The sequence below is a fragment of the Brassica napus genome, chromosome C9, assembly GCF_020379485.1.
Source record: "Brassica napus cultivar Da-Ae chromosome C9, Da-Ae, whole genome shotgun sequence".
Classification (NCBI taxonomy): Eukaryota; Viridiplantae; Streptophyta; class Magnoliopsida; order Brassicales; family Brassicaceae; genus Brassica; species Brassica napus.
The window spans coordinates 38880942-38905894 of record NC_063452.1 but is presented as its reverse complement, the minus strand read 5'-3'; the positions used below and the strand labels follow the sequence as shown (position 1 = coordinate 38905894).

Sequence of the window (24953 nt, the reverse complement as noted above, 5' to 3'; positions counted from 1 at the left end):
TGTGTGTGCTCGGTCGCTACGTAGCGACCGAGCTGTGTAATCGATTTGTTGTGCTTCCTTTTTCCGCGATTAACCTAGGGGTTTTCTGTGGTTTTTGGGAGAACAAGTTTTACCCTTACGCATTGAGATTTCTTTTGTTCGGTAATGAGCCAAACTTACGGGGTTTGATAAGATTTATCGTTTCCCTCTATGTTTAAAAAGAGAAATCGCGAGCTCGTTTCATTGCACTTCCTGTGGCGAAAAGTCGCGGCTAGGTTTTTTCGATTTTTTTTTTTTTAGGCACAATGGCGTTTGCGTAAGCATTGGCCATAGGCGCAGTGGCGGCTGGGGTTGTCTTACCAGCATTGTTGGGAACTGCGATCTTGTATTTCGTATTTCCAGACATTGTTTTGAACAAGCGTTTTGTGGCTGAGAGTAAGATTGATCCGTACCCCCCTCCTTCTAGCGCCAAACTGTGGGAACCAAAATTTGCACTGTCGATTTCCGTTTAAATTAAGAAACTAAGAAAACCCTAATTTCCCAGTGGTCCCAGAGATCTATTACTACCACACGCTTAGCAATCAGAACACGAGATATCAACGACAAAGTACAAAAATCGTAAAAAGAGAGCAAAATAGATCTTATTCCGAATCCGTGTTTGAGCATTACAACAAGGTATAAGCCCGGGCTCGAGAGCTGTCGGCGAGATTCCTAGTTCTAGCAACCCTAAGACGGCTAAACATAATTGAGTCGCAGCTCGAAATAACAAAAACGGAAATATGCCTAAATCGCTCTAAGTGCTAAGTTTGCTCCGAAAAAAGTCCCTCCCCATGTCTCTCGCCTAGGACTCCTTATATACTGGCTCCTAGGTCGGTTTACGCTTTTCCTCTTCTGCCCTTAAGCCGTCATAGCATAAAAATGGAGATATTCTATTTTTTCCGATCTTCATAATTATCTTCAAAATTTTGTATTTATCCGCGGAAACTTGACATTTATCTTTCCTTGCGAACCAAGCGTAAACCGTCATGCGCCTTACGGGCTGTTGGTTAAGAAATCGTAAGTTGGGCCTCGAGTTATGTCTTAGGTCCCTTTGGGCCGTCTTCTGACTCGAAGCGTTTATTCCGACTTCTTTCGATAAAGAACGAACCTTCCGCGGTTTTTACCGTAAAGTTTGATCGATGACTTAGATTGGTGGGAAGCATGAAATGGGTTTGCTATGGTCTTCGGGAGATAGCATCGAAGGGTAGACGAGAATGCATGGACTAATGTCGTACCGAAGTTTCAGAAAAGCTCAGTCGCTACGAAGCGACCGAGCTTGGCTCGAGCTCGGTCACTACGTAGCGACCGAGCTTGGATCGAGCTCGGTCGCTACGTAGCGACCGAGCGGGATGGATGGTCGTTCGCTACGTAGCAACCGAGCTTGGCTCGAGCTCGGTCGCTACGTAGCAACCGAGCTTGGCTCGAGCTCGGTCACTACGTAGCAACCGAGCTTGGCTCGAGCTCGGTCGCTACATAGCGACCGAGCGGGATGAACGCTCGGTCGCTACGTAGTGACCAAGCGGGACGAACGCTCGGTCGCTACGTAGCGACCTAGCTTGGCTTGAGCTCGGTCGCTACGTAGCGACCGGACAGCGTGCATGTGCGGTAGTTGCGTAATGACCAAGCTTGGTTCGTCCGTGTTCTGATCGTCATTCTCGGACCTATCCGTAGCTGGTCTGGGTATATTTCCAATGGCTTATGTTTGATCTGAATAGAATTCGAACGAAGCTTTTTCTCGGGAACATACGTTGCGACGTTTTCTTGACCGAGCATGATTTGTTACGGAAAGACATACTTGTATTCTACGGGGATTTGGACGTTAACATCGTCGTAACCGTTTTCGACCCCAACACTACGTAGCGACCGAGCCGTGCACGTGCTCGGTCGCTACGTAGCAACCAGCTTGTGTGCTGGTTGCTACGCAGCAAACTTGTTCGAGTCTTTCTCCGATTTTTCGTGAATGTGTTTTCCCCGCAAGATTCTTTGTAAAAATAAATCTGTTTTGAAGATTTATTTTTCGTAAAAACGTTCATGCCGATTTTTACGGACTTTCAGACATTGATTCCGTCGTGACCGATTTTGACCCCAACATAGTCTCTTGTATTGTAGCATCTGGTTCCTTGCTCTCGGACTCAAGAGACTTCAAATCATTAACAAGAGAACCTGTTCTCAAATCTTCTATGTATGTTGTCTGATTCTTGATGTCTTTATAGACTAGTTCTTCTCTGAAGACAACACTCCTACTGATTACGACCTTCTTCTCATCTAGAAGCCATACTTTATAACCCTTCACACCTTCCGGGTAGCCTGTGAACACACCTTTCTTTGCTCGTGGAAGAAGTTTCCCGTCAGTAGAATGCACATAAGCCAAGCATCCAAACCTTCTCACATTGCTGAAATATGTTTCATGTGATGTCCACAACTCTTCAGGTATCTTGAATTCCAACGCAGAAGATGGTGATCTGTTAATCAAATATACTGCTACTGCTGCTGCCTCTGCCCAAAACTTCAGCACCAACCCGCTCTCACTTAGCATACTATGCACCTTATTCATAATTGTCATGTTTAGTCTCTCAGCTATGCATTTTTTTTTGCGGCGTGTATGTGCACGTTCTGTGCCTAACAATTCCTTGCTCTTTGCAGAATCCATCAAACTGTCGATTGACTCCAAGATGTTGTCTGTCCTCAATCTCTTAACCTTCCTCTCACTTTGTGTCTCGATCATCTTCTTCCACACCACGAAACTCTGGAATGCCTCATCCTTGAACTTTAAGAAGTATAGCCATACTTTCTTCGTATAGTCATCTGTGGATGAGATGAAGTATTGACTTCTGCTAAGACAGAGGAACATTTGGTGACCCCCAAAGGTCGGAGTGAATGTAGTTGAGCTTGTCTTTCGTTACATGATTCGCCTGTCTGAAACTCACTTTATGTGTCTTCCCAATAACACATGCTTCGCAGAACTTCAAATCTTCGATCTTGCTACTTCCAAGAGCTCTTTTCTTGTAAAAGACCTCCATTCCTCTGCGACCCAAATGGCCAAGCCTACTGTGCTACAACTGTCTGTCATCAATCTCACTTTCTGTTGGTGTAGCAGAGCTGGTTTCTCCCGCATATGATGGCAGAGACAAGGCATTGGCTTGGAGGATATACGAGGACTGTCTCCTAACTCCCTTCATCATCACTGTGCAACCTTTGATGACCTTGAGAACTCCATTCGCTGCCTTGTGGGAACCGGAATTCACACCGTCGAGATTTGTTAATCGGAGGAAAGCCAAGCTAACCTAGCCTTCCCTGAAGGTCTCGGTTAGCTGCTGGGCAACAACACAATCAATATGAAAGAGTCAAAAGTAATAAATCGTAAAAGAGCGAAAAGAGAACAAAGAGGTCTTATTTCCGAATTCGCGTTTGAGCGTGAACAACAGGTAAGATCCTAGGCCACGAGAGCTATCGGTACGTTCGCTAGTCTAGCCACCTAAGTTCTAACCTAGTCGAGTCGCACCTCGATAGTAAAAACGGAAAAATGCCTAAATTCTCTAAGTATTAAGTTTGCTCTGAGAAAGCTCTCTCTTGCTCCTCACCTTAAGCCCTCCTTATATACTCTCTCTAGGTCGGTTTTCACCTTTTCCTGGGCCGGATTCGTCGCGAGACGGGCTTTTCCATTTTTCGTCACCCTTCATGATTATCTTCGAAAACTTGACATTTATCTTTTCCTGCGAATAAAAAATAGACCGCCATATTAGCCTTGGGCTCAATCCTGTTCTAAAATCGTAAGTGGGCCATTTAGCCGCGGTTCAGGCCCCTTTTGGGCCGTTTTGGGACTTAGACGTTTTTACGATTTTTCCTAAGAAACAGCCGTTGGTTTTTCCGAAAGGATTCCAATTCCCCGTATAGTTAAGGCAACTGGTGTTCAAGCTAACCATAGCCGTTTTATACGGCAGGAAGGAATCCATTTCGACGACCAAGTTTTTATAACTTTTCCCGAAGTCTTTCTTTGATAATCCTAAGCGAGACGAGACATGGGTATTGCGTCCAAGGGCCCGAGGATTGTGTTACGGGAACTTAGGCGAGGATGCACAGTTTTGGGACAGGAGGTCGGTCCTCGCCCATGGGCGAGGTGACCTCGGTGCGGGTCGTCCTCGCCCATGGGCGAGGTAACCTCGGTGTGGGTCATCCTCGCCCATGGGCAAGGTGACCCGTGTTGAGACGGTCATCGCCCTAGGGTGAGGTGGTCGGTCCTTGCTTACGATTGAGACGTCATCCAGACTGATCCTCTTCTCGACGTTCCTCGGTTCGCATCCGCGAAAAACTGTATTTTACTTGATTTAACCGTTTTACGGGAATGTCTAATTTTCAAGGATCGATCGAGAGTTGGTTTTCCGGGAACTTTCAGGCATTGATTCCGTCGTGACCAGTTAGCCCCCCAACTAGCTAGGATCCGTGGACCTGGGTGTGAGGTCCTAGCTTGCGGTATGAATTGTTTTGATGGAATTAGACGTAATCGTTTGCCGAAAGTCCGAGAATGAATAGTACATTTTTTACAGAGTCCGAGAATGAATAGTACGTTTGCCGAAAGTCCGAGAATGAATAGTACGTTTGCCGAAAGTCCGAGAATGGAATTAGACGTAATCGTTTGCTTGTTCTTACCCTTCTGAGCAGGACCTCTCCCGCCTATCTTAAAACCCTTCGAGAGTTTTACAGAGTCCCAAGCAGGGTTGTGTTTCGAGTCCTGGTGCATGGGGAGAGTGTGGAGGATCCCCCGGAGGGATTCTTCACATGCTACGAAGCTTTCCTGACACGTTGTCGCATGTGGTTCCCGATTCCTGAGGACATCGTCTGCGCACTCGACCGTTTTGAGCTGTCGATCAGTCAGCAAAACGTTGCGGCATTGCAGAACTTTCTTGGCGTGTTGATCCTGAGCTACGAGCTCGGAATGGACCTCAGCCCCGACGACTTTGAAGGGCTATGGTCGTCACTTAAGACCTCGATTGACTACTCATACTGCATGGCTCCTAAGAGACATATGTCGATAATCCAAGGGCATACTTCAAATGCCAAGGGATGGTTCGAGCGTTTTTTCTATGTTCGAATTGATGGCGCATCCGTCGAGGACAACTGTCTCCCCTTGTTCCGTGGCAAATGGAACTTTCATCGTGGTACGATGGTTGGAAATTTGATTCGTATAGATACTCGGAAGTATCTAACGCATTTTATTTATTTATTTATTTTTGCAGCAAACAGTATCCTCCCCGCGACCCCCAGGGACCTGTATGCTAAGCGCGATCTTCTCCGCAATGGTCTGTTCCTTTGAGATTCCTTCACCCTAGACAAGATCCGGAATGAAGTGGCGCTCTACCGATCGCGAGCCATCTCCCGACCTTTACGTGCATCGGACATGGACAAGCCACACTCCGACGATATTCCCGATCAGAGGGAGAGAGTTAGGCCCCGAAAGGGCAAGGGAATCGCTCTCGAAGACAGAAACTTTGTCTCAGAAGATCTTCCGCTACCCGGTTGGAACCCGGGTTTCACCCCGGGTGATGGGAGTGGAACCAGCGAGGCTCCCCTTCCGGACGACTTCTTTTCCAACCTTCCTCCCGGTTTTACTACTCCAGCGTCACTGGATAAAGCGTCGAGGAGAGAAGTGTCGCGGAAGGTTCTCGGTTGATCAACGAGGTTTAGTCTCTGAAAATTTATTTTTTTGGCGAGTCTTCGTTTGTCGTTTCCATGTTTGACCCTTGATTCGTGTAGGAAATGCGGGTCTTTAATTCAACGCTTGATGGAAGTTTCAGAGAGGCGTGTCTTTCGCACTTCAAGTCCGAAGAGATCGAGAGGAAGTTCATCCGTTTTCAGAACGAGGTTGCGGAAAGAGAGCGCAGACAGGCTGAGTCCCATTCCCGAGCTCTCATTCGTGCGGAGAGGAAAGGGAGGAGGGCGATTGCTGCTGAGTTAGCGAGGAGAGCTACATTGTTTGATGCTGAATTCAGGAGTTTCAAGGACGCTCAAGACTACGTGGGTGACTTCTGCGAATGTCGCGGTTCGGTTGGTACCCTTTGGAAGTCGCAGAACGCTGATTTCTCTTATCTCTCCGAGGTCGCTGAGATGTCGGGCCTCATGGCTGGGTGCGCCCAGGCCGAGTCGATGGTTCCTCCAATCAAGGGGAGGATCCGAGAGCTTTGGTAACCCATCGAGGTTTCGGAGGACACGACGGAAGCGGGGGCCGATGCTGCGGACGAGGGAGGAGAAGTGGATCAGCCCGCGGACTCATTTGGAGCCTCGATGTCCAGGTATCTTGACCTTGATCTCTGAAGGTCGTCGGGTTTGTTTTCCCTTTGCCTTTATCTCAAGATTTCGTGTAGTGTTTTAGGCCGAGTGTGGCCGTTCGTTATTTGAGTGTGCTATGGCCTTGCAAGGTAATTTGACTATGTATGCGGGACTGGCCGTTGGTGGCTTCGTATCCCAGCCGCTCTGCGGCCTTTTTATATATAACAAATGTTCTTTTAGCATTCTATGGGTTTTAGTTTATACTTCTGCCAAGTGTCGAGGGAAAGACACGAGTAGTCACTTCGTATCTTAACTCTTAATTTGTCGTTCCGTTCGTTTGCTCTTTCGAGGGTATTCGAAAACGTTTAGGAGTTTTACGAAGTTTCGTGAGCGTTTTAGATGTGGACGATGAGACATGTTTTAAGATCTCGTATCAGTTTTGATATCATGCCTTGAGATGTTAATGGACCAGTAGGACTGGGTTTAGGGCAAGACATAGGTTTACTTTCGGCTCTAAGGCTATATGACGACTAATCGGCTTTCGTTTTTCCCGTTAGCGATTTCTACCAGATTCTTTCCGATTAAAATCTGCGACTGGGCGCCGGGTTATATGACTTGTGTGGGAAGAATCGAGCACTCTCCAGTGAACGTCTGGTGTGCTAACCAAAATTTCGGATTTTCTTGTATAGCGCGCTATGGTATCCTTGTCGGATGTAAGAGAACCTTTAGTTTTTATGAAAAGTTTGACTACGAGTTCTTTTTTATAGAACATTTTGGACTTGTCCGTCGGGGCCAGTCGACGGGCATTTTGTATTTTAGAGTCACGGACGGACAGTGTATTTGGATAATACCTTTCGAGAAATATTTGCGACGTCTCGCTTTCTCGAAGATGTGTCTTTTGCTGTGAGGTGGCTATGATCTTCGTTTTTATAGAAGATGTGTTTTTCTGGTCTCGCTTGACCATGTGTATGTGTGAATCATGTAGGAACTAGTTTTCGTCCAAGGACTGCTTGGATGGTATTCCCTTATCTTGGGTGTTTTTTAGGCCAACCTTAGATTACTGTGACTTATTGCAAGTGAATCGTGAGATCGGAAGAAGGTAGAATTTATCGAAAAAGTTTCGAAAATATCGAGTACATTCATGGATATTTCGGATTTTGTGGGAGTATACGAGTATACGTACCTACCCCCCCCCCCTTTTTTTAACTAGGGGGATAGCTGAACTTATCGGTATGACAAGCTGCATACATACCTCTTTCGAGGATCAAGCCATCTCGTAGTTCTGCTTGTTGCTGGGGGTGTTCCTACTCGCTGGATGGGATCGTTCCGGTTACTTCAGCCATTGGGGCTTCAGTTGGATCGACGACCGTTTCAGGAGTCGGGCTGTCCGCTGGCAAGGCGATGGACTCGGGGACTATGTCGCTGTCTGGAGTCGTTGCCTGGTCGGGTGATTCTGGATCACTTTTTATGGAGCTCTCGGGAGTGTTTTGAGATTTCTTAGCCCGCTTCGGGTTGACCTTCCGAGTTTGTCGTAGTTTGTGCTCGGCCAAGAAGCAGAGCCTAGACTGTTTCTGGCATCCCCAGATTACGGATGTTCCGTTTCGAGTTGGGAACTTGATGCCAAGGTGGTAAGTCGACGGTACCGCTTTCATGGCATTGATCCAAGGAGTTCCCATGATGACATTGTAGAAGGCCGGGTTATCGACTACCGCAAAGTCAACAATTTTCGTCACCTCTTTAGCTATCACTGGGAGTTTGATTGATCTGAGTGTCATTGACGTTGCACCTGAGTAACCGGTAAGAGGTTTTAGTTCTGGGACGACTTCTCCGAGTTCAATGTTCATCCTTTGGAGGGTATCGTGGAAGATGACGTTGACTGTGCTTCCCGTGTCGATAAGGATCCTTCCCACTTCCAGGTCTCGGATTACCAGATAGATAACCAATGGGTTGCAATGAGGTTTGTCGATTCCGATGGTTTCCCGTTCTTCGAAGACGATCGTATCGTTAGGGGCGTCGTCGGTTGGGGACCGAACCAGCCCGCTTGAACTCGTCTCAGCCTTCCGTCCATAAACTTTGATCGACGAGATCGAATCGCGATAGAATTACGATCCCCCGATGATCATGCTCACCCTTCGACGGTTGTTGTCGTTTCCTCGGTCATCCTGCCTCCTTCCGCGTTTCTCGCCCGACTGATCTTCGCGGGTGTCGTTTTTGGGGGACTCTTTATCAGTTTTTGGAGGGCGATCGGAATCCAAGAGGAGGTCTTTTATGCATGTGACCTTCGAAATTTCGCCGGCGAGGAGCTTCGCAGCAAGCCTTGCCCCGAGAACCTTGCAGTTCATAGTGGAATGACCTCTGGTCTGGTGGAACTCCCAGTAGGAATTATCCTTGAACTGGTTCCTGGTCCAGGTATTTCCGGAATTCTTTCCCTGTTCAGAGTTGATAACGTAATTATGCTCTCCCTGGAGATCTTCTCCCTCATGGTGGACATACCTGTCGTTACGAGGGTTTTTCCTTCTCGCGGACGTCTTCTGCGGGTTGTACTTCTGGGAGAGGACTTTCATCTCTTCTTCCATCATGATGAAGTCTGTTGCCTTGTGAAGAGCATCCTGGATTGTTCTCGGTTTTTCAAGGGATATCCATTGCCGGAGTTTCGGCCTATACCAGAGAGTTTTCCGCAAAGCGTCGACTGCCACTTTGTCGCTGATTCCAGTGACTCTTGCCATTACCAGCTTGAACATGTTCATGAATTCGCGGAGTGGTTCGTCTTCTCTTTGAGATAGACTTCAAAGGTCGACGTCTGAGGTTTCCCTGTCCATGAACATGGAATACTGTTTGAGAAACTCCGAGGCGAGCTGACGGAAACTTCCGATGGAGTTTCGTTTCAGACAAGAAAACCATTCGAGCGCGGCTCCTTTGAGGTTTTCGACGAAGAGGAGGCAGTAGCCAGCGTCTCGTTCTCGTTCCTTGAGTTTGCACCTTCCCATCGCGATCTGGAAAGACTGCAGATGCGCCTTCGGGTCGGTGGTGCCATCGTAAACGGGAATTTTGATCTTCCCAGGATCTGAGATGTTAGTTTCCGTGATCCGGGCAGTGAACGGATTTTTCCACGCTTCCTCGAGAAGTCTGTCGATCTCGGGTGCAGCGCTTGTCGCGTGGTGAATCTGCAACTTTACCGCCTTGACTACTGCCGCAGTTTTTGAGATGTACTCGCAGAGATCATGGATCTTATCATGATTTCTAGCAGCCTTGCGAGTCTGTCGGCGTTGGCTGCGGTGGATCCAAGCATGATTCTCGGCCAGTTCTTCCTGCTCTACCCAATAGAGGTTTTCTTCATCCTCAGTCATGGGCTTTTCGAACAACGCGTCCTGCTGAGCGGACTGGCTTCGCGTTCTTCTCGGATGGACGTCGGCACCTCCGTCCGAGTGATTGGATTGGTCGCTTATGTCCAGACCGATCCGCTCGATATCGCCTCCTTCGTTGCTCCCGGTGGGAGGTGGAAGGTTCTCTGTGGTCGGTTGTGCGCCTGGCGGGACTGTTTCGTCAGGGTTCTGACCTGAATAATCCTTGTCTGCCCGTGTGGCCCGATCGCTCGGAGTCTTGAAATCGAGTCTTCTGCCGCTGCGGGCTCTTGTGGCCCCGCGCGGGTTTTTACTATTGGCCTTCGCCGTTACCACCTGTTTTGCAAGAGAGGCCACGAGCATTCCTTGTTCGTCCAACTTTTTCTGAGCGGAGGCGAACATTTCTTTCATCTGGTCCAGTATCATGGCGTTCGTAGTGACTGTGGATACGTTTCCAGCTGGAGTTCTGTCAGCGTTGGCATTGACGAAAGTCACGTCGTGCGTTTGCTCGTCTTTGTCAGCGTCGATCATCATACCTGACTGAGTGTGTACGGTTGTGTGAGAGATAGTTCCGTACTTCCCCTCCTTCTAGCGCCAAACTGTGGGAGCCAGAATTCACACCGTCGAGATTTGTTAATCGGAGGAAATCCAAGCTAACCTAGCCTTCCCTGAAGGTCCCGGCTATCTGCTGGGCCACGCACAACACAATCAATATGAAAGAGTCGAAAGAAATAAATCGTAAAAGAGCGAAAAGAGAACAAAGAGGTCTTATTTCCGAATTCGCGTTTAGGCGTGAACAACAAGTAAGATCCTAGGCCACGAGAGCTGTCGGTACGTTCGCTAGTCTAGCCACCTAAGTTCTAACCTAGTCGAGTCGCAGCTCGATAGTAAAAACGGAAAAATGCCTAAATTGCTCTAAGTATTAAGTGTTCTCTGAGAAAGCTCTCTCTTGCTCCTCGCCTTAAGCCCTCCTTATATACTCTCTCTAGGTCGGTTTTCACCTTTTCCTGGGCAGGATTCGTCGGGAGATGGGGTTTTCCATTTTTTGTCACCCTTCATGATTATCTTCGGAAACTTGACATTTATCTTTTCCTGTGAATAAAAAATAGACCGTCATATCAGCCTAGGGCTCAATCCTGTTCAAAAATCGTAAGTGGGCCGTTTAGCCGCGGTTCAGGCCCCTTTTGGGCCATTTTGGGACCTCGACGTTTTTACGATTTTTCCTAAGAAACAGCCGTTGGTTTTTTCGAAAGGATTCCAATTCCCCGTATAGTTAAGGCAACTAGTGTTCAAGCTAACCATAGATGTTTTATACGGCAGGCAGGAATCCGTTTCGACGACCAAGTTTTTATAACTTTTCCCAAAGTCTTTCTTTGATAATCCTAAGCGAGACGAGACATGGGTATTGCGTCCAAGGACCCGAGGATTGTGTTACGGGAACTTAGGCGAGGATGCACGGTTTCGGGACAGGAGGTCGGTCCTCGCCCATGGGCGAGGTGACCTCGGTGTGGGTCGTCCTCGCCCATCGGCGAGGTGACCTCGGTGTAGGTCGTCCTCGCCCATGGGCGAGGTGACCTCGGTGCAAGACGTCCTCGCCCATGGGCGAGGTGACCTCGGTGCGGGTCGTCCCCGCCCATGGGCGAGGTGACCTTGGTGTGGGTCGTCCCCGCCCATGGGCGAGGTGACCTTGGTGTGGGTCATCCTCGCCCATGGGCGAGGTGACATCAGTGTGGGTCGTCCTCGCCCATGGGCAAGGTGACCCGTGTTGAGACGGTTGTCGCCCTAGGGCGAGGTGGTCGGTCCTTGCTTACGATTGAGACCTCATCCAGACTGATCCTCTTCTTGACGTTCCTCGGTTCGCATCCGCGAAAAACTATCTTTTACTTGATTTAACCGTTTTCCGTGAATGTCTAATTTTCAAGGATCGATCGAGAGTTGGTTTTCCGGAAACTTTCAGGCATTGATTCCGTCGTGACCGGTTTTGACCCCAACATGCCTTAAACTCGCAACCCTTTGATTCGAGTGTTCCCATAGAAATAGGGTTTCTCGAAATGTCTGGCATGAACCTGACCTCGGTTAAAAGGAAAGTAGTACCATCCTCATTCTGAAACCGAACTACTCCCACCCCTCTGACATTAGCAACTGAGTTGTTCGCCATTCTTACTCTTCCTTGTGACGTCTCTTGAAAATCAACAAAGACATCTCTTCTGGGAGTCATATGAAAAGAACAACCCGTGTCTAACACCCATTCATCACGATCTGCTTCCACTGTATTTGCTTCAGCTACTAGTTAGTCCAACAAAATCTTTCGCATCATCCCTTGCTAGAGAAGCTTCACCTCTGTCTTAACCATACTTCTGATCTTTGTTTCTTTCTAGCCACTTGTGACACTGCCTCTTGAAATGACCTTCTTTCCCGCAGATCAAGCATAAGCGTTTACTTTCTTTGCTCTTTGATCTAGACCTGAACTTGTTCTTGCCTGCAAATGCATTTATGTTCCTACTCTCTGACCTCCCTCTGACATAGTTTCCTTCCCCATTCGACTTGGCAGTAGGTGAGTCCTTATATTCCATTTCTTTAGACCTTGCAGCACTGGCAATCTCATCTACTTTGATGGCCTCTCTGTTGTACTTTAGAGTCTCTTTGAGGGAATCATATCTGCTAGGCAAAGCGTTAAGCAACAGTATAGCTTGTACCTCCTCGGGAATCTCTATGCTGAGATTGTTCAGGTCCGTTATGAAATCATCTACATTCTGGTCAATCGTTCTTGAATATTGCATACAGAAAGAGTAGACCTTGAGCTGGGCATGAACTCGATTAGGCAGTGTCTTTGCCATGTATAACTTGTCGAGTAACTCCCAAGCTTCTGACGCCGAATTGCACTTGTCGAGCTTCCTGAGTACATGATCTCTTACGCTCATGAAGATAATGTTCATCGCCTTCTCATCTCTTTCGGATCTTGCAACTTCTTCAAGATCTCTCTTCTTCTTGGCGTCTTCGTCTTCATCATCTGTCTTCGTAATCACTAAAGCTTGTGATTGAGGTGACAAGACGTCTTTCAATCCTTGGACGCTTAGGTTCGCAAGCATCCGTTTCTTCCAGATCCAGAAGTCGCCAGTTCCGTCGAACATCGTCACCCTCAATTCCATCTTGTGCATCGCCATCGTACTCTCCATCTCGCCGCAGATCTAGCCTCCGATTGAGTAATCGATACGAACACGAATCACACAAACCTCGATCTTCACAACCTCAGCTCTGATACTAATTTTTGAAGATCGTTTCCTCTTCTACTTTAACTGAACTTGTGATCTTCTTCTTCTTAACGTCTTGAATCAATGCAACTAAGGAGCACACTCGAGATATTAACCCGGTGTTCACCGCACCACTCCGTAGACTAGGAATGCTGGAATTGAACCAGCAACTGACTAGCCTTCAACGAATGAACTCACAGCTCGAGCCACCGTCTTTACAACTCGATCACCTTGCTCTCTCTCTCTCTCTCGTTGATTATCTTGATCACTGATCTAACAGCCTAATATGCTCAAGATATCAACCTTATCCTAAGCTAACCAATTCTTATATCATCTGAGTCAGCTAACCGTCACACGTGCACAAGCCGCACGCGTGTTTCCTAACTAAAGAGAGAGAGTCCGGTTCAATACAATTACAAGCTTAACCATTCTAAACCAAGTCTAATCTAAGCTTAACCTATTGAACCTAAACCGAATGTAAAACTTGTCTATAACCAACAGACCCTAACCCCTCACCGTGGGAGGAATCGCCTCCACATCTACCGGTAGGTTATTGGTGTGCTTGGCGTTACTCGAACCCAAGACCTCACCTTTTAACAACACTCCTCCAGGACAAGCTGTCACCAATTGACATGTAATAACCTACCGGTCAATTGGTGACAGCTTGTCCTGGAGGAGTGTTGTTAAAAGGTGAGGTCCTCAGTTTGAGTAACGCCAAACGCACCAATAACCTACCGGTGGATGTGGAGCCGTTTCCTCCCACGGTGAGGGTTAGTGTCGGTGCCCTGCAGGACTGTGAGCCGGGTTCTGAGTGAGCGGGACGGGTTGTCAATGTTTTTTGTGATCGTAAAGCTGGAGAGGGTGATGATTATAGTTACGAAGGTATTAGTAATGAAGAGGTGGAATCTTACTCCTTGATATCCTTGGTTCTTTTATATAGAGAGACCGATAAAGTGTGAGAATCTCACTCGTAACCCGGCTCACAGTCCTGCAAGGCACCGACCCGAACCCCTCACATGTGAGCCCTCACTGACTCTCCTATGTAGGTTATTGATGCTCTTGGCGTTACTCGAATCCAAGACCTCACCCTTTAACAACACTCCCACAGGACGAGTTGTCACCAATTGATATGCAGCTTCATTGGTGACCACTCGTCCTGTGGGAGTGTTGTTAAAGGGTGAGGTCGTGGGTTCGAGTAACACCAAGCGCATCAATGACCTACATGGGGGAGTCAGTGGGAGCTCATATGTGAGGGGTTAGGGTCGGTGCCTTGCAAGGCTGTGAACCGGGTTCCGAATGAGCGGGACGGGTTGTCACAAATTTTTTCTTCTTTCATGCCTAAGGGTCTAAAAAACATATCAAGAAAGTAATCCCTTCGTCCTCTTTCCGTATGTTTCATAAAACTATCAAACCAGAATATGTGATAAATTTGTAAGATGAAATAAGTTAAATTTAGAATTTTAGAAGGTTTCCTCATGACTCAAAGAAGTCGTTCGTTTCAAATTGTACTCTCGCCTGTTTCATAATATGTATTGTCTTTTTCTTTATTTTCATAAGAAAATGTCGTATTGTTTCAGTGTAGTAGTTTAAATTTAAATTAGGGAGTTTTGGAAATATGACCCAAAATTTGAAGTCATGTTCATGTATATTAAATATCAAAATAAGCCAAAATTTATTATTAGTCATAATAATTACAAAATTATTTAATTATTTATATATATGATTTTCTAATTCTTTAAAAATTATATATTTATATTTTAAAAAGATATAATAAAATTTTATGAGATTGCAATGTTAGAAAAATCTGTATAAATACTTTTAGTATATTTTATTTTTGGAATATTTAATATATAATTGAATTATTTGAAAATTAAATTGTTAAATATATATATTAAAATAAATAATTAATCGAAAAGTTCAATTTTAGATATATCATACATGACTATTGGTTAGGTCTAAAGTAGTGATTTTTTTTTTGTCATCAACAATACAAACTCATACTGACTCTGTAAACCAAACCGGATGATCTGCATCCATGTGAACGACAAAAGACGGTTGCTTCCTAACACTGTGTGCTAGTCTATCCGTTTTTGAATTTTGCGTCCTTGGTACATAGATAATCTCTGATCGGGTGAAACTCTCTTTCAGAATCTTGATATCTTCCAAATAATTTGCAAAAACTGGTCATTCTTCTGGTTCTGAAACCATCTTAACCAATTGAGAACAATCCGTTGCAAACGTAACCTGAAATTGACGTAAATTCCTCATGCATTTCATTGCCCATAGTAGCGTTTCCATCTCCGCATGAAGTGGAGATAGACAAGCCCTAGCATTCCTCACCCCGAACATCCATCAAAACCTTCTAAAGTGCTGAACCAACCTTGTCCTGAAAAAATATCACCATCCTTCCAGGAGCCATCTGGAAAACACCATCTTCCTGAAATCGACGGTAAGGTCGTATTCATTATTTGTGGTGCTGTCCTCTGGTCCTTCAATATTTGTGCTTCAGCCCACAGTATTGATTCTGTTTCTGGCAACTTAAGCGTATCCATTGGGTCCATATCCAGGTTACTGAAAACTTTATTATTCCTAGCTTTCCAGATGTACCATAGTATCCATGCAAACTGATGATCCTCCATCTGCGGTAGAACTCTCCAGAATAGATGATCCATGTTTATGAATAGGGAACTTGTTGTAAAAACAGTTGGATTTGATAGTATCTTTGAGAGAGCCCAAACCTGGAGGGCAGGAGGACATTCAAAAAACACATGGTTTGTCGATTCCTCAGGAGCTCCACATCTTACACAAAAAATATCCCCTTGAATCCCCCTCGCTTGTAAATTCTTCCTCACTGCTATACACCATGTCACTAATTGCCGTAGGAAGTGTTTTAACTTTGGTGGGCACCGAATTTTCCAGCAGTAAGCCTTCAAAATATCATTCCATACAGATATAGAAGAACTTGATCCCACCCTTTTGATTAGTCATTTGCTTACCAGAGATCTAGCAGAGACAATACTCCGCCAGCCATATAACGGATAATATGAACGAATCGGTTCCAAAGGTGAAGCATTCCTAAAATATCGACCTTTGAAAATACGAGAGAATAAAGTATTTGGCTTCTCTATCAGACGCCATAATTGTTTACTAAGCATTGTTGTATTGAAATCAGTTATGTCTTTAAACCCCAAACCTCCTTCATCCTTATCTGCACATACTTTGTCCCATGATTTCTAGTGCATGCCTCTTGTGCTTCCCCCTGGACTCCACCAAAATTGTGATACTGTGCTCATCAGTTTCTTCACAGTTGTCTTCGGTAAACAATATCAGGACATCGTATGATTTGGTAATGCTGTAATCACTGACTTAATGATCACTTCTTTTCCTCCTTTTGTGAAAAACTTGAAAGTCCACCCATTAACTCTATTATTTAAACGCTATTGTACAAAGCTAAAAACTTGGATCTTTAAACCCCTAGATTTTCTGGTAAACCAAGGTATGATCCTATTCCTCCAAGATTTTAAATGCCCAAAATATCCCGCAAGTCTTGTCTGACAGATTCTTCGATCTTGTGTCCAAATTGAATTGAAGACTTGTCAAAATTTATTAACTGTCCTGAAACTGCCTCATATTCCTTTAAAATCCTAAGAATGGTTTGACACTCTTCTTTTTTAGCTTTACAAAATAATATGCTATCTTCCGCAAAAAGCTAATAAGATATCGACGGACAAACTAAAAATAGTTGGGCCGGCACCAAATTAGAATTACAAAATCAATATACAAAACTTAGAAAAATTAAATCAATTGTTACATCTTTTTACTCTGTTTCTTATAATCCTTTCTTGCTTTTTTTCTTATCGTTTACGGCAGTGTTTTTATATTTTATTTCTCTAACTCTTCTTTCTATTTGCTTATTATTATTATTACTGTTTTTGCTTTTTTTTGGTTATAGACTGTAGTTCTATTTTTCAAAAAGGTCAAACAAATAAATTAATAGAGAAGGAAATAAGATGAACCAAGTGGTCTTGGTCTAGTGGTAAAAGAGTTTCAGTTGGAGCATCTATCCTGGGTTTGATTTCCTTTGGCCACACATAGACGCCTTAAATGGCAAGAAAATCCGGATTTCTATGGGCCTCTTGGTGATTATTTTTTTGGCTTAGAAAGTCTTTGGGATCACACTAAAATTATAAAAAAAAAAAAAAGATGAAACTGTATTTTATTATTTTTTATGTATCATTAATTTTCTTTAAAATATTAAAATGAAAGGTCACAATTTTATAATTTGTTTTAGGCCACTTAATTAGGGAGCTGAAACTGATGAATATTAAAATGTTGAAATTTACTGTCTGCCAATATACCAGGAAGGACGAACTGCTGGATCCGGATTGTTCTTCCTGTGTTCAAGCGGTTCTCCGACAGAGTTACTGGATTCTTTTGCCTCGTTGGAATCTGATATTTATCAGAATTGTGGATGAAGCCGACATATTAATTGGCCTTAGGGCAAATTTACCTTTAATTAAAAATTAATTTTTTTTTACCTTTACTTACTTTCACCTTTAGTTATGTCATTTGGTCTATCGGTTAACCGGTCTAAAGAAACAATAAAACAATTGGGATTTGGTTTATGAAAGAAAATCTGTATTGATACACATTTAACATGTGAGTTGTGGTCTGGTATGCAAAATAAGTTTCTGATTTCTTTAAATATAATGTAGCATCATGTGCTGTGTGTTTTGCTCGATTTATTTGTGTGAGAGAATACAATTGTATTGTTTTTTAACCGTTTTTATGATTTTTATTATTGATAATATATGATATTTATTGGTTTTTGATGTTGCTGAAGTTCCTTTTAATCCATAACTACAAGAAGTGCTTAATTTCAAATCCAAATTACCTAAAAATGATATGGTTATTTCTTGAGAATATTTTGATACAAAACCTATACGCTTTTTCTTTGAGAAAGACTAAAGCACAATAATTAATTTATGAACACTATATAATCTTTATATATGATACAATTTCCACTAATTAAAACTTCTTACAAATCGATTGATGTATATTACACCACATATTCTATAACAAAAATGGTTTTAAATATTGGCTCGACCAAAATGTTTAGAATTCTATGGTAATTCTTATTTCTAATTGTTTAATAAAGTTTAAATGATAGTGTAATTTAAATTGATGACTCATAATTCAATATCATAAGAAAATGACAAAGTAGTAAAATGACTAAAATTACGAAGAATATAACAAATAATCAACTTATCGGTCAATATTATAAGAACATGACAAATAATTAAAGTTACTTAAAATTATGGAGAATATCATCGTTCAATATCTGAAATTATAGCCACAAAATAAACGAAATCATCTATCATGATGTTTCTTCAAATTATATAGTTTATATACATGATTAGAAGCTATATGGTTTGATCAGTCAAGGAAGACGAGGAAAGGAGCTATAGTGTTGATGCAAATCAATGAGAAAGCTTCACTTTATGTGCTAGAAACTCCTTTATTCTAATCTTTGAAGTTTCTGTGAAGGAGAAGTCATATGTAATGCTTTTGAAAGTGCAGTGTTAACGCTTACGTTGTGTTCGAAACAGAGCAATCTGCTGAAGCTTCTCTGGCACGTAATATATATCTGAAAATTCAGCAATTCTTTTTTTCTTTTCTATTTTTGCCATTAATAAAAGGAAAGACATGTTCAATGTGATAAAAAAAAGTCAAAAAAAAAATCTTATTAGGAGAATTGGAAGTTGAATGTGTCATATTTTACGAATTTTCTCTTTATTTTCCCAATCTTAGAGATTTCAAGTCCGCCTCTAGTCGTAACATTCTTATGGTCATCGATCTATTAAAAATGTCTTTTGAATAATGAAAGAAGACACTGAAGTAAACAACTATTCATTTGGTGGAACTGAAAACTTCAAATTTCTAAATGTTTCCTCTTGTGGCAGAATCACACATGCCAGTACCACAAACTCTCTTGTCTTGTCTATTCTGTCTTCGTAGGTGGGGACATATTATTGACAAGGGAACCCGTAACGATGATTGCTACTATCTGCACCACCGCTCCTGCATTAAACAGCAAAACCAGAAGATCTATTATAAGCACTTCGAATGTGTAAACTCAACTGTAGTCAATCAGGAAACTCAACCAATGAGGATGTTCTGAAAGTGTTACCCAATTGAGCAGAAATGAACCCTACGAGCTCAAGGTTAGCTGCTGTTCCAGAGCTATTCCGTTCCTATCAGGTGATAGCATCAACAACACCAAGCTCAGTTTCATAGTATTTGCTACCATACTGTTACTACCACAATCACCAGTTGGTTCCGACTAGTAAAAGAAAACTCTTGTCTGCTTTTAATCTGACTATAAATGCAAAGTATGTTTGAGATAAGCAAATCACCTCCATTGTTAATCTGCTCCTAACAGCAGAAAACACAGAAAGAACCATGACGACGGTGGAGGCAGCCGTGTAGAGCCTCAAAAGGTTTACTCTGCTGCGTCTACAACCTTTCTCAACAGAAACAACAACAAAGATAAAGAAACCACAGGAAAAAATTATGGCTTCAGTGTAAAAATGTGGCGGAAAAGAAGAGTTAACCAAAATCTCCAATGAATGAAAAGAGTATGCCAATAGCAGCAGATGCAATTCCAAGGGTGTTCCTCTCCTCATTTTTAGTACTTGTCATGAATGCACACGACAGTCCAATTAGATAAATTGTAGCCTGCAAACAAGAACCTGAAGGTTATAACCAAAGAAATGCACTTTTAAAATCGAGTTCCAGGACCTAATCACAGAGATTCAAAGGAAACGAACCTGAACAAGGATCAAAAGACGAAGACGAGATCTCCCTTTAGTGACCTTCGTGTAACCTAAGAGGCGCAATAGATTAAGAAGAGATCGGGAAAGAGAAAAGGAAGCGGAGTCATGGGTTTATGTAAGACTCACGAGAGTCAACGACCATCCGGTACGAGAAATCAGATCCATCGGTACCACTTGGCCTACCCGCCGCCGTCGTTTTCCTCTGCTGCATCTTCTCCGATTGGAAATTGACTGCTTTTGGCGTCGTCGGAGAGAGCTAGGTAGAGAGATTCTGTCGTCGACCAAACTATTAGAAGCATTTAACCGAACTAAATAAAATAAAACTGAGATAAACCGAACGAGAAAGATACCGGTTAGAGTTCAGTTACAATTTTAAAGTGACGAAAACCACAACCCGTCTTCCTTTGATTTCACTCGGCGATATCAAAGACCCATTATTCTCTATTTGATAGCCCATTTTCGATCTCGGCTTAAAATTTTTTTGGGTCGGTGAGCTGAACATAATGGAAAATTAATTTTAGCAAAATAATTCGGTAGAAATTTGGGTGGAGGATGTGATAATTTAGCACAAAATTGGATACTATCCATTTTCTTCGTGTGTGATGATCGTGCATACACACAACGTCCACGAAGCTGAAAGCCAAATTGATAGAATTGAATGAACATAATACATAGGAGAATGAAGATTTTGAGCACTTCTTGTAAACTTATCCACCAAATGTTATTTCTATATAGATAATTAATTATATAACAGAATAGTATTAAAGTATAATATTTATCAAAATACATGAAGTTTTGAAACTTAAATTCAGTGTATGCAATTTTTTTATATAAAAGACTTTTGTATTGATTTTTTTTTGAATTTTTTTGGATTTTAGTACAACTGGAATGAAGAAAAAATAAAAAAGAAAAATTAAGTTGAAATCTTCGATAACTGGGAATAGTACAAAAAACAACCAAATTGGATACAAAATAGAACAACGAAACCGAAGATACTCACAAGAGCAACCGCCAGAAATAACCGCTACGTCAGCTAAAGCACTCGCCACCGTTGAAATAAAGACCAAAACCTGGGAAGAGAAGCGACTTCCAACGATGAGTCAAACCGAACAAGCAGAGCAAAGGAACAGAACGACACCGATAACTCAAAACACAGAAGATGAAGAAATGCAGATCGGAGAACCATAAAAGAAATAGAGGAGCGCAGACCAAGGAAGAAGCAAATTATTCAAATCGGCTTCGCTGTGCAGAGCTAGTGTTTGGAATAACTGTGTTTGGAATAACTGAAATCGCACTCCACATCCAACTGGTTTCCGCCGCCACTGAGAAATTCTACTCTAGAGCTCCGCCCGGCGTCCTCAAAGTGGCTGAAAGAAAAGATTTGAGAAGCTAGTGGTTCCGAAACAGAAACCAACCCCTTAAACCACGTCTTGTCTCCTCCCCGAGAACCTCCATGCTGCTAGATCTGAGAAGCACACCCGCCGTAGAACACATGCGCCACATGTATAAATCTTGGGGGAACTTGATATCAACCTACCTCCATAGATCAGACCGAGAAGTGCAACCACAAAAGCAGAATGAACGTCAACTTGACTTCACCACCACCTCAGATCTAAACCACCACCGCCGATAAGAGAGAAAATGCACCAGTAGATGAAGCACGGGCTGAAGAACAAGAAAAAAGGACAAAAGGAGATCCCTCTCATGTCGCCGGTGAAAAAAACTGATGTTGGAGAGACAACAGTTCAAGAAACGGCGTCTGCTTGAGAGAAAAGATGAGAAAGGAGAGACGAGATACTACTTATCTTAGATAAATGTATTTCTTATGTTTTAAATATCATCAAAAATATACTCTTATCTTAGAAATACATGTAAAAATGTTTTATCACGGTGGTTTTCTGATGACAATTGTGAATTATATGACATGTATTTATTTCTGGCATTCTCTTGGTTGTGATGGCCATTGAAAACTCCATAAACACAGTAGAAACATTGATGGTATCTGGCGACGATGGTTGGTTAGCTTTCGCGCAAGGGAGACGGCGGTCATCTTTCAAGTCGTTTCGTATAATTGGGTAAGGTAGCTGTGTGGTTACTGTATCTCTATGAAGCTGTGTCTATGGTGAGAAAAAAAGATTTTATCATCTATGGCATCGGTGTTATCCGTCATCTGAAGTTGTTCTTCCTTTGTATTTGTTCTATCATTTCTGTGAGCTTGCTCACCCATTTCGTGAGTGGTTGGATCCTTCAGTTCTGCTTCGACAGCTTCTCTTCATGTCTCCACCAAAGAGTGGTTTAGAAGCTCTAGAAATATTGGGATTAGGTTTTCTGGTTCAGACCAGGACTTCTGTTGGTAGTCTCGATTAGGTCAGTTGGGATTGTTATCGGTGAGGAGTCATGGGCTGAGAGTGGCCATCCCAATGGCACGACGATTTCTTGATTGCCTTGGCAGGATGGTTTCTTTATTTTCTTCAGAATCTGAAGTTCTTGCGGATAGATTTCGTCTCCACTGCAGCCCGTGTTGTTCAGAGGGTCTGTGTCGCTTGTGTCAGGCTACACATCCTCGGCCAGTTGTTTAGCGAGGCTCCAATGGCTCTTCCTTAGGTTTGATATCTCTGTCCTCCCTTACCGTCATAGTTTAGAGCTTCATGGTCAACGAGAATTATGGGCTTAATGAGATAATCAAGAACCAACTACTCTGCTGATGTTATGAGAAAACCGAAATTCGAAGCAACAAGGTAAACCACACATTCTCATGATAATCTAAGAATTTCAGAACAGATTAGCAGAATGAGTTGGTGTAGTGGGCAAGCAAAGCTAATTTTGTGATGTTTGAATTAGATAATTTTTGTTTGATTCAAACTTGTAATTGACATTGAAATTTTTATTCTATCGACTCGAAAGAAAACTGAAGTTCCAACCAGCTCCTTGTGACGAAACAAAAAACTTGTATGCACTTTTACGAATATAAAAGTCTTCTCATGTATTAGATCTTAAAAATAATTTATAAATTTTATAAAAATAATTTTATGGGGAAAATTGAAATCATGTACTTATAAACATTTCTACATGATGTAAATTTCTATTTACTAAAATTCAATTATTTTCAACATAGATGAGTGAATGTAGATTGAGTCATAGTAGTATTTGGTTTAGGGTTTGGTAACATATGTTATAGTATTATTTGTATTTTTAGGGTTAGATTTTGGAATATTAACTTTTTATTAAAAAAAAAGTTAAATTTTACTTAAATGTGTTCAGTTTTGTGTACATTAAACATTTTATATGTTTATTTTAAGTTTAATGAAGTGTTTTTTGTTAGTTAATTAGTTATTCGATTATAGAGTTTGAAAGATTTTTCAAGAAGTATTCTAACATATAATGCACTGAAGACTTAGTCGAAGACTTCACAACAAAGTCTAAATTTTAGTGAAATTTAGGTTTTCCACCTAATTATTAATTAAAAAATTTAGGTTTCCAGCATAATGGGAATTCTTCCAGAAGTCTTCCATGAAGTCTTCCATGAAATCTTTTCATGTATTAGATCTTAAAAATATTTTTTTTTTTTGGGGGAAAATCTAAATTCTATAATTATAGATATTTTTAAATGATGTAAATTTAGATTTACTAAAATTAAATTTTTCAGCATAGGTGAGTGAATGTAGTCATGTAGATTGAGTCATGACTCATGATAGTCTTTGGTTTAGGGATTGGTAACATTATAGTATTGTTTGTATTTTTAGGATTAGATTTTGGAATCTTAATTTTTTAAAATCAAAAAATAAAGTTGACTCATATGTGTTTAATTTTGTGTATATTAAACACTTTATAAGTTAATTATATGTTTAATGAAGTGTTTGCTGCTATTTAGTTATTTATTTGGTTTTATGGTTTAGAAGACTTGAAGACTTTTACGGAAGTCTTCTAACATGTAATGCATTAGAACATTTACTGGGAAGTCTGCTCAAACGAATAGCAAATTTGGGGTTAGAAGACTGCCCTAGAATTTTTGTCTACTTAAATAAAGAAAATTTACACATTATCTTTTTTTTCATATCAAATAGTTGCAACAAAAATGTAATGTTTTTCACTCTAAAACTCTCCAACCTCTCTCTAATCTTTTTGAACTTGAAAATACCAATAAATCTAGTTTTCATTCTTCTTATGTCTTTCTCACTAATTTATCTTGTTTTTCAGATTTTTCATTATATGCTTCTCGTCTTTCACTCTTTCAAAAGTAGATCTATAAATTTTGGATTCTATTTTTGTGTGTTTTATATGTTATATTCTAAAAAGCTATAAATCAATCTAATGTGACTGTTTTGTTTATTATTTAAGCATAAACAAATATTTTTAAATTTTTCTCTGTTTTGAAGTCATTTGAATGTTTTGAATATGCAAAGTTTTTCGGATGTGAATCAGACTTTTGAAGACTTCTCATAAGACTCTCGGAAGACTTCTCGGAAGACTTCTTGGGAAGTCTTCTAATGTATTTTATGCTAGAAGAGTTCCCAAGAAGTCTTCTGTCCAAAGTGGTACACATTTTGGATATATATTTTTTGTGTGTTTTATATATTAGATTCTAAAAAGTTTTAGATTCAACCTAATGTAACTGTCTTGTTTATTATTTAAGCTTAAAAATTTATTTTTGAAATTTTTCTCTGTTATGAGACTTTGGAAGACTTCTCAGAAACTCCCGGAAGACTTCTTGGAAAGTCTTATAAGGCATTTTATGTTAGAAGACTTCCCAAGAATTCTTCCAAAGTGTTCTCCGAAAGTGGTACAAAGGGATGATGTCAAGTGGAGTCCAAGCTTATCTATGTCGTGGAATGATATCTAGCTCCATTTGTCATAGTTTTGTTTATGGTCTGTTTTATGATTTGTATGTGTATTCTTTTAGTTGTGAATCTTTTGTAAACTTGAAGATATGTTAATGAAAAAAATTTGGTAAATATGTTCATGTTTTGCCAAAAGTTCTTAACATTATTGAAGTTATTGATACAACATACGAATAAACATTTTAACCATTCTACCCACTTATAACAAAAGACAACAACACAAAACTTAGCCAAATTTACTAAAACTAAGAGAGAAGACTTCAGACAAAAACTTTGTCAAATCCACAAAAGATCAAATTTGAATTTTAAGTGAAAGTTAAAATTTTAAGTCTCATGGAAGTTAAAAAAATTATATCTTATGATCTAAGAAGACACATTGAACCACGTGACTTGATATTCTTGAAG

At 41.7% G+C, this 24953-nt stretch overlaps 1 protein-coding gene across 1 annotated transcript; it reads right to left on the bottom strand.

Annotated features, from left to right (window-relative positions):
- Nucleotides 1-18650: 18650 nt before the first annotated feature.
- On the bottom strand, nt 18651-20074 carry BNAC09G27950D. The gene is made up of 6 exons (XM_013876594.2): nt 19837-20074; nt 19705-19760; nt 19489-19612; nt 19291-19397; nt 19065-19128; nt 18651-18955 (listed from the first exon to the last, which is right to left on the bottom strand). Exons 1-6 carry the CDS (start codon nt 19919-19921, stop codon nt 18876-18878), a joined length of 516 nt encoding a protein of 171 aa, XP_013732048.1. The 5' UTR covers nt 19922-20074; the 3' UTR covers nt 18651-18875.
- Between the last annotated feature and the right edge of the window lie 4879 nt (nt 20075-24953).

Coding starts and splice junctions, on each gene's coding strand:
- BNAC09G27950D (XM_013876594.2), bottom strand. CDS start 19,921: ATGCAGCAGAGGAAAACGACGGCGGCGGGTAGGCCAAGTGGTACCGAT. Junction 19,129..19,290: donor GGAGCAGATTAACAATGGAG/GTGATTTGCTTA, acceptor ATCACCTGATAG/GAACGGAATAGCTCTGGAAC. Junction 18,956..19,064: donor GTTCATTTCTGCTCAATTGG/GTAACACTTTCA, acceptor TGTTTAATGCAG/GAGCGGTGGTGCAGATAGTA.